The 10,372-nt window shown below is 37.7% G+C and overlaps 1 protein-coding gene across 1 annotated transcript; it reads right to left on the bottom strand.

The window, feature by feature from the left end:
* Nucleotides 1-1,651: 1,651 nt before the first annotated feature.
* On the bottom strand, nucleotides 1,652-9,999 carry LOC311293345 (cytochrome P450 3A40-like). The gene is made up of 13 exons (XM_084413552.1): nucleotides 9,874-9,999; nucleotides 4,934-5,027; nucleotides 4,760-4,812; nucleotides 4,396-4,495; nucleotides 4,195-4,314; nucleotides 3,917-4,002; nucleotides 3,553-3,701; nucleotides 3,357-3,478; nucleotides 2,987-3,074; nucleotides 2,746-2,906; nucleotides 2,409-2,635; nucleotides 2,086-2,248; nucleotides 1,652-1,976 (listed from the first exon to the last, which is right to left on the bottom strand). Exons 1-13 carry the CDS (start codon nucleotides 9,939-9,941, stop codon nucleotides 1,881-1,883), a joined length of 1,527 nt encoding a protein of 508 aa, XP_084269678.1. The 5' UTR covers nucleotides 9,942-9,999; the 3' UTR covers nucleotides 1,652-1,880.
* Between the last annotated feature and the right edge of the window lie 373 nt (nucleotides 10,000-10,372).

Below are 10,372 nucleotides of genomic sequence, written 5' to 3'. Positions count from 1 at the left end.
CTCCCAAAAAAGACTCCCACACTCTCTAAATGTATTTCTATTGATTAACCCCCTTTTGTGATGTTTAATTAGCCTATTTTTCTTTTTAATGTTTCTTTGTTGATTTTGTTTATTTATTCACTGTTTTGCTGCTGTTTGGACTTCTTGGAATTGTATTAAGCTTTGTCCAATTGAGGCTTGTTCTGTAGGCTATTTGTATGTTCTTTCAAGCAATTAAAAAATATTTACCATCAGTTTACTGCAAACTGTGGTCTACAGATGGCAGCAGTGTGCTTAGCATGTCATTATCGAAGAAGATTGTACATGGATGTTCATGGTGAGAACCAGTCTATGGTGAGAATAGTAAAGAAGGTTAAAACTGCGCAGTTTCACTTGCCAACACAAGGTGTCTGTCTTCACTAGTGCATCGACAGTTGTACTCTAACCACAAAATAAAGCTAAAAAAAAAAAAAAAAATGTTGCATGCCATTAAAATGTTGAGGAATTTATGATTTTTAAGTGATTAAATAAAATGTCAATGGCCAACATCTAATACAACCCATTAATATGAATCAACAATGTAGTTTACAATTCATCTAATTTTTTAATGTCTTATTTCTTCATGTTCATAAACTTTTCTGTACTTACTGTACTGTACTTAACTGTGTTCCAATCATTGAATGCAGACATTTAATCTTTGATCTCTTGATAATTTTATCCTTTTATGAACTTGATCAAATATCTTACTGACTACATATGGGTAAATCAACAGCTGGGTTATAATAGGCCTATATATATATATATATACACATACACATACACACACACACACACACACACACACACACACACACACACACACACACACACACCCATATCAGGGTATACATTTACCTGTAAGAATCAAGAATTCCAGAGAGCTGTGTAATAAACTGATGTACTGTTTTCAAAATCCTACAAGGACTTTATAAACTTGGCCTGCCTGGCCTTCTGAATTAGTTTACCAAAACCTTTAACAATATTATTTTCCTGTCTTTGTCATTTTATTTGATTCTTTAATGTTTTGATTAAGATCAGGCAATGGTTTAAAGAATTTCTAGGTCAAAACAAAAAATTCAGTTTGTTGGAAGATGAGTCAGCAGGAAGTGGGAAAGAAAAAAGCTACCAGATTTCGCAAAAATGAAACCATGGTTTTGCAACAAAGGTCTTGACCCTATAATATTGTCCCAACAACGCTGAAAAGCATTTTAGTTTACCCAATGTTGCACATGCAACTTCTCACATGTCACAGAAAGACAAGAACATTTGTAAAGATGAAATGAGGAAGAAGGCTTTAATGTAAATTGGAATTACCACTGGTTATATCACATTCAGTGCCGAGGTCAACTGAAAATATTCAGGGATGCAACAGCAGCTAAAACATTATGTGTATTATCTAACAAAATATATATTCATTCTTTTATTTGATTAAGTGGATATAAAAACCCTTTGAGGAGAGTCCTATTAGATCGAATTAAATCAATTTCATTTTTATAACACAGTAAATTTAAATAGTGTGTTAGTCTTAATTAAAATGTTAAAAGTAGCCAGATATCTAAAAAAGAGCATCAATATGAATAGATTATGGTTAGTGTAAGTAAATGTATGCAAAATAACTGCCAATGCTGAAAAAAGGTTCGGTTTTATACTTGTGGTTTTCCAGGGCATGGGCGCTCAATTAAGGCTGTAAGTGGCAAGAAAACAAACAATCTCTTCCTGTTCAGTCTTCATTTCCAACTGAAATTGGAAGACACTGGATTCAGTATTATGGGCTTTCTGGGTGCAATGAACAGCAAAATGCCCATTTTCACAGGAAGTATTACTCTCATGGGCACATTTTATGTGGTAAAATAATTCTGATGTTATGATAATATGTCTTTTTCCTTGTGAGATCTTGGTATGAACTTCAGTGTGACGGGAACCTTCGGCTGAAAAACAACATTCATCTCTAGAGGGATCTGGAAAAAAAAAAAGAGTGAGAAAAAGATTCATTAATTCAAGAAGAAAAGCATAGACTGTCTGACATACTGTATACAAACTCTAAATAATGACAGTCAATGTACCAACCTGTGTCTCTTTACATGTTTCCACAGTATAGTTCTGAAGAAGCTTCACAACAAGAAGTTTCATGATCATTAGGGCAAATCTCATTCCAATGCAATTTCGAGGCCCGAGTCCAAAAGGCATGAAAGCGTACTGGTTAACCTCTGATTTACTCTCTGGGCTGAACCTGCATTTGAGAGACTTTCAGTTAAGCAATTCTAGCTTAAATATGGCATGTGGTTCAGTAAACCGCATAAATCACATGCTATAAGATCCATTATGTGAGAAAAACTGAAGTGAGAAAAATTGTGGCAGTGAAAGAAATGTTCACATCAGAATCACATCACCTCTCCGGCCTGAACTCATCAGGAGAATCCCAGAGCTGCGGGTCACGACATAAAACATATGTAGGAATTCCAACCAGAGTGTCTTTTGGTATCGTCACCCCATTGATCTCCACGGTCTCCTTACAGGACCTCTCTAAGCGTGGGACAGTGGGAAGGAGACGCATTGATTCGTTGATGGCCATTTCCAAGTAATCCATTTTCATCAATGCATCGTATGTGATGGGAGACTGAAGAATAAAACAAAACAAGATATGTCCAATGCATATGGTTCAACTCTAAATGTGCTTCAGATTCTTTACAAAAAACCTGTGAACAGAGCAGAAGCCGGTGCGCTCACATCAGGAGGGAAGTTTGTGTCGATCTCCCCAACCAGCTTTTCCAGGCAGTCTGGATTAGTCGTAAGATTATAGAGGAGGAAAGTGAGAGTGGTGCTTGTAGTCTCATAACCTCCAAGGATGAAAACGAGGGACTGGGAGAGAATCTCATGGTCTGTTAGTCCTGTCGAATTCACAAAACAGCATATTCGAAAACAAGTTCATGTGCATTTAAATGTGTAAAATCTGTACCGTCTCTCAAACCTTTTACTGGTTGGCCACTTGTGGTGTCCTTAGCTTGATCATCAGATATTTGACTCTGGATCATGAGCTTGAGAAAATCTACCCGACCCTGATTAAAAACAGTGACATCACCATCACTGCCAGATCTAAACAACAGTGAGAGTGACTACTCTTAAAAATAAAGGTTATTTATTGTACTCTATGGTTCCATAAAGAACCTTTACCAATGTTCTTCAAGTTAAGAAAAAAAGGTTCTTTTAAGAACTGTTCACTGAAAGGTTCTTTGGGGAACTTGAAATGGTTCTTCTATGGCATCACTACGAAAACATCCTATTTATGGAACCTTTATTTTTTAAGGTGTTGAGTGTTGAAAAGTGAAATACTGACATACATCTGATTCCTTGCGCTCTTCCTTAATCTTTCTAAGGGCACTGTAGAAAAAATCCATAGACGACCTCGATAAAAGAGTTATTCCCAATTTTCTCAAAAGAATTGCAAAAGAGGGAAACATAACTGAAATGAGAAAATGAATTCATTATTTGTGTCTCTTTTCAATTTCAATGATTATTATATAAACAACGACATACGTATTAGCAGAAAGAGAGGATTGAAGACATTAAACTGGACAAACTTCTTGATGTTCGTAACGAAAGGATCATCTGCGTTGTTTATGGAGTCGATGTCAACGCTAAAGGAGGAGCTGGCGACGACATCCAAACTGTATGGAGCGACAGCTCTGGAATAAAAATAAAGTAGTTTTTTTAATTAAAGAGATCATTTACACATCATTGCATGTGGTTTTCATTGACACACAAAACAACTAGAACGAAATATTCTAATGATAATCATTTAGTAGAAGTTTTGCTGTAAATGCTTTGGTTAAGTTCATGATTGACAGTGAATGCTCTTTATGTTTTAAAGTTATGCACTTTAAAGACAGATGTAACATACTCTTTTATTTTCACTGGCTGCTCGGGGTCTCGCTTTTGCATATTTTTAATAAAACGATCAGCATGTGTCACAGCTATGGGAAACATCTGAAACAGATTTAAAAATAAGTGTTAGTTACGCAAATGTTATAAGAGCAACAAGAATATAATAAAATGAATTTGGCTTTGCCTCATTTCTATTTTAATCTCTAGACGACTAATTGTTTTTACTGTTCTGTAAAAATACTGGGACTAGACTCCAATATATGATACAGCTCATATTATGAGCCTGTTCTATACCTCCTTCAGTCGTCCACTTGTGAAATACGGGGAGAGGGAACTGCGGATTCTCTTCCATTGCTCATCTCGAACCATAATTATGCCGTCACCGAAGGGGCCAGCCAGGTCCGTTTTTCTAATCTGTACAGAATTATGACCTTTACTGGATCTGAACTGCCATAATAACACTTTCGTTGTACAAAACGGTGTTTGTGAGCTTACCCTTCTGTTAGTGAATATAGAATAACATTCTTTCACCATAACTGTTTTGATAATTTCCAGGTCAGTGACCATCAGTATTGGGAGTCTTCCATCATAAATCCTGAGCAATGAAAGGAATATATTAAGTTTGCATTCACAGTGATCCTAGCAAATAAAATAATAGATGACGTTGTTTCTAGTTTGTAGTTTCTTCATTTATATTCAAATTTGAATAAATGTCATCCATAGAGTAAAATTTCATTTCATCCCGCTGTATTGATGTATATATAGCTGGAATGACAAATAATATATATATAAATATGAATTAATAGTATAAGTATTATCAATTTGATGTTAACACAGTAAATGTATAACTGAGACTCACCCCCAAACTTTTCCATACTTCTTAGCACACTCCATATCAAAATTGCACAAACCCTAAAACACATTTGCATTTAGATAATTATTCAATGAGAGATTAAAAAGCAAAAACAAAAAGCTCTAACATAATTACACCTTCCTACATTATTCTAAAACAGTTACATAATGAATTACTTACTTTACTGTATGAGAGAAGTGTGCCAACGAAAGGCCAAGGTCTTGGTCCTGGAATTCCCAGTTTTTTGAAAAATCCATGTGGCCAAACGCCATAACTACAGTGTGATAAATTACAGAGATATCAAACTACAAACAAATACGAACTAAGATGAGACACATTAAAAACAGATATAGATTAAGGTGACAAGACTTTTTTTTAACCCTCAAACTGGGACAGGAAGGAAGCATTTTTTTTTTATGGTTATCACCCTTTTAATCACATTTAGATTTCTGTTGTATGATGAAGTACACACTCCATTCAGTCTCTCAATTAATGTGTTGTTCTAGAACTGTATAAAATCATCCGAGTTATCACTGCATGAAATTTCAATTACACATTTATATGTAATTTTCAGTAGAAGACATTAAGACACTTTTCAATAAATAAAGTACCAAATATTTATGATGAAAACTAAACAAAAATGCAACTCTGTAAAAATCACAACATTCAAGTGGGTTTATGGTGCATTTTTTAGAATTTTGTAATTACGAGTTGGTAAGTCAATAAATAACGACATCAGATGAGTTCAAAATATTTTGATTGGAGCAAGATGGTGATCTACCTTTTCTACAAAAGATTCAGCAAGACTTCTTAAGTCTACTTCTACAAAATGATGAATAAAGAATGCACAATGCAGTGTTTTTGCTTTTTATTTAATTTATGAAGGTGCTGTAAAATTAATTAAAGCTGAAAAACAGTTTACCCAACAGGCGTGTGTCAAGTCAAGTGCATATTTATTGTCATTCCTCTATATAACATGTATACAATGGAACGATAAGGACCATGGTGCACCTAGGAACATTTAGCAAGACTACATAAGTGCAAATACACAATAAACAAAAAATGAAAATGTTTTATATATATATTAAACATTTTCATTTTTTTGTTTATTGTGTATTTGCACTTATGTAGTCTTGCTAAATGTTCCGTGCTAAATGTTCCACACACACACACACACACACACACACACACACACACACACACACACACACACACACACACACACACACACACACACACACACACACACACACACACACACACACACACACACACACACATATACATACCACACATATATAAAATAATAGATACACTGAATATAACTATAAATTGTAAACATGGACTATGATTATTTTATGGCATAGCAGCACAAGTATTGCAGCAATAGGCTACTAGTAAAGTGACTGATGCAGCTACGTTATGTAAGTGCAGTTTGCAGTAGTACTGAGTCTTACTGGGTTAGTGTGTGTATAATGATATGAATGTTTACTGGGTTAGGTGTTCAGCTAACCCAGATGAGTATTGGGAGGCAGCCAGGTGTTGAGTAATCTGACTGCCTCAGGGAAAAAACTGTTACGAAGTCTGCTGGTGGTGGCATGGATGCTCCTATACTCCTATTCTGCCAGATGGCAGAAGGCTGAACAATCCATGAAAGGGATGAGAGGTGTCGTCCTCAATACGAATGGCTCCGCGGATTCAGCGGTTGTTGAATGAAGCATCTATAGTGGGTAAAGAGATCCCGATGATCTTTTCCACTGTCCTCACAATCAGCTGTAGAGTCTTGCTGTCGGAAGCTGTGCAGTTCCCTTACCGCACAGTGAGACAGCTGGTCAGGACGCTCTCTATCATCCCTCTATAGAAGGAGGTGAGAATGGGAAAAGGAAGTTTGGCTCTCCTCAGCCTCCGCAGAAAATGGACACGCTGCTAGGCCTTCTTGACTAGGCAGGTGGTGTTAAGAGTCCAGGAGAGGTCCTCTGACATGTGCACACCAAGAAACTTGGAGCTTTTGAATCTTTCCACATTTGTTCCAGTGATGTGCAGTGGTGAGTGGTCCGCTTGGGTTCTCCTGAAGTCGACAATCATCTCTTTAGTCTTATCAACATTAAGAGATGTTACTAAGAGATTGTCTCTACACCATAAGCTGGTACACCTCCTCCCTATATGCTGACTCATCGTTATTGCTGATGAGGCCCACAACTGTAGTATCGTCAGCAAACTTGATGATGTGATTAGAAGTAAACTTAGCAGCACAGTCATGGGTCAGCAGGGTGAACAGCAGAGGACAGCACCGGTGTTCAGTGTGATGGTGCAAGAGGTGGAGTTGCCGATCTTGACAGACTGGGGTCTCACGGTCAAAAAGTCCGGGATCCAGTTGCAGAAGGAGGTGTTTAAAATCAATAGACTCAGCTTTGTTGTGGAATGTTTGCGTTGAATGCTGAACTAAAATCTATGAACAGCATCCTTACATAATTACCTTTTTTATCTAGATGAGTCAGAGACAGATGTATGGTAGCAGATATGGCGTCCTCTGTTGAACGGTTGGGATGATATGGAAGAGGTGTTAGTGAGGCCAGTAGGGGGTGCTCACCCTGTGGTCTGTGTGGGTCCTAATGCCCCAGTATAGTGACGGGGACACTATACTATTAAAAAGCACGGTCCTTCGGATGAGACGTTAACCTGAAGTCCTGACTCTCTGTGGTCATTAAAAATCCCAGGATGTCCTTCGAAAAAGAGTAGGGGTGTAACCCCGGCATCCTGGCCAAATTTGTCCATTGGCCTCTGTCCATCATGGCCTCCTAATCATCCCTATTTACTGACTGGCTTCATCACCCTGTCTCCTCTCCACCAGTAAGCTGATGTGTGGTGGGCGTTCTGGCGCAATATGGCTGTCGTCGCATCATCCAAGTGGATGCTGCACATTGGTGGTGGTTGAGGAGATTCCCCCTTCCATGTAAAGCGCTTTGAGTACCCAGAAAAGCGCTATATAAATGTAACAAATTATTATTATTATTACCACCTTTTTTATCTAGATGAGTCAGAGACAGATGTATGGTAGCAGATATGGCATCCTCTATTGAACGGTTGGGACGATATGTGTACTGAAATGGGTCCAGTGTGGTGGGAAGACTGATCTTTATGCGTTTCATGACTAGCGTCTCAAAGCACTTCATGATGATAGGTGTAAGTGCAACAGGCCGGTAGTCATTCAGACAGGACACAGATGATTTCTTTGGCACAGGGATGATGGTAGCTGTCTTGAAACACACAGGAACAACTGTCTGGCTCAGGGAAATATTGAAGAGGTCCGTGAGGACATCCGCAAGCTGATCAGCACATTCTCTGAGCACCCTGCCAGGTATGTTGTCAGGCCCTGCAGCTTTCCGTTGGTTAACTCAGGATAGAGAATTCCTAACGTCTACTACAGACAGACGCAGTACGTGATCGGTAGGAGTTGGAGTGGTCTTCCGCAAGTCAGGTGTCAGTGTCAGCCTTGACAGGCCTGAGGAACATCAAGTACAAGACATCGCCAGCTGAGGAAGTTCAACCAGGAGCTGCTGACACAGTTCTACTCAGCCGTCTTTGAGTCTGTTCTATGCACTTTTATAACTGCTACCAAATTCAACAACAAAGTCAGACATCAGAAGGTTACAGTGGACGGTCCAGACTGCTGAGAGGATTATTGGTGCTCCCCTGCCCACCCTCTGGGACCTGTACTACTGTACTATCATTAATTCAATATTTCAAAGTACAACATAATTCGAGAATTTAGTCTGATTCAAAGGGAAATCAGAATGCCAAATCCTGACTGGAGAGAGGAGGAGCTGGGGATGGAAGAGGGTAATTAGCTCCTGAGAAATGCGATAGCTGTTGAAGGAGCTTATTTATGGATGCTGTGATAGGTGTTTTATTCCTATAGGTAGACGCGGATTAGCTGAGAGTCAGCTGATGCAAGCTTGACTAACCAGAACTGATGCTACGCTTGATTTCCCTCTTAAAACAGTTAAATGTCTCCCAAGGCACATGCCTGTAAGTGCAATACGCCACTGCTAGATTAGTATCTTTGTAAATTCAGTTGATATTTATTCATATCATTCAAAATACTGTATACGTTCATAATTTGTAAATATATTTACGATGACTAAACCTTACAGTGCCTTTATACTTTTTATAATTTATTCTTACAGTTTCTTTTTGTATTTGTGTGAGTGCACTGAAAGCTTCAGTACCTACAAAGAAAAAGTCCTTGTGTGTGCACTCAAGTACACATGGCAATAAAGCTCTTTCTGATTCTGATTAATCTTTCCATATTCTATCATAATTGTACAGTACTATTGCTGCATCAATTGTGTCCACCTGACATGCAATAAAAAATTTAATAAAATAAAAACTCTGGGTTTAGACAGTTCTGAGTTTCCCACTCATAAATACGACTTTGTAAATACAATATTTCTGAGATTAACCATGTTTTTTACAGTAAAGGTGTAGTAACCCTTTCTTGGCGGATTGATTGCCCTTTGTTTAACCACAGTTTTACTCCAAATACCATAGTTAAACTTTCATTTCTTTATTTAACCAGATCCAAATTCATTGAGATTAAAAATCTACAAGTGACCTGGCCAAGAGGGCAGCAACAAATAACATAAACAATCAAGGGTCACAAGTTCACAACAACAATTTACCAAAATCTAAAGTACCAACTATGGTTAGTTAGTGTAGCAAAACCACGGTTAATTTGTGCTTGTGTGTCGTTTTAAAAATTTGTATTTTACTTATTTGTACTAGTAAAATATGGTTAAATTTAGCAAAGGTTGAACGCACCATTACTATGACGTAGCAATAAACGTAGCAATAAACACGTTGAAAATGCACTACAAACATGTTTATCTTTTACAGGTTTTTAATAAGCAATATAAAATAAAGTTAAAGTTAATGACTCCTACTGCTTGTAAACAACGTCACCTATTTTGGGATAAATAGATGCAACTAAACACAATGACCAAAACACCTTATATTCAGTAAATCTGAATGAAGATGTACGATTCCCTACATCCCTACATTCCCTAGCACAGAATAAGGCTTATAAAAATGGGTGCATTGACATTTTCTGAAATACTTACATAAACAGGAGAGTTATGACCAGAACCACCAGAGTCCAGGTCACAGACAGAGACGGCAGGTCAATCATTGTAAGTCAAGCGAAGTCTGCAGTCTCTTCCTGATACAGTTGCACAGATTCTGTTGGTTTTATTCACGTCAGACGGCGCATGATAAGAAAGTGGGCGTGGTTTACAGGTGCGCAAGGGCGACCAAATAAGGAATAAATCGACAGGTTATGACTCTTATTTACGTTTCGAGTTATCGGTGGTACCTGCACTTGGCAACAATGGTGGCTAAAGCCATTCATTTGTTAAGAAACATAAATGAAACTACGTAGCACAAAAAGTAGGCTATTTCTAACAAAAACAGGTTCGTCTTAAAAGTGTCATATTTACTATCACTTCATTTTACTCACCTTAGAAGAAAATAAAGCCTGAGTTTGATATCTGCGACTACATAAAACCTACTGATGGTGTGCATTGAAAAATATATGTTATTACATTAGATTTGTACAGAGGG

This window comes from Rutilus rutilus, assembly GCF_951802725.1.
Source record: "Rutilus rutilus genome assembly, chromosome: 1".
NCBI classification, from domain to species: Eukaryota; Metazoa; Chordata; class Actinopteri; order Cypriniformes; family Leuciscidae; genus Rutilus; species Rutilus rutilus.
This window is presented reverse-complemented; position numbering and strand designations above follow the sequence as displayed.

Excerpts from the sequence above, each read along its gene's own strand:
- LOC311293345 (XM_084413552.1), bottom strand. The coding sequence starts at position 9,941 with ATGATTGACCTGCCGTCTCTGTCTGTGACCTGGACTCTGGTGGTTCTG. Across the intron at positions 4,003-4,194 it reads CAAGTGGACGACTGAAGGAG|ATGTTTCCCATAGCTGTGAC; the intron begins GTATAGAACAGG and ends AATCTGTTTCAG. Across the intron at positions 3,702-3,916 it reads CAGCCAGTGAAAATAAAAGA|AGCTGTCGCTCCATACAGTT; the intron begins GTATGTTACATC and ends TTTTTATTCCAG.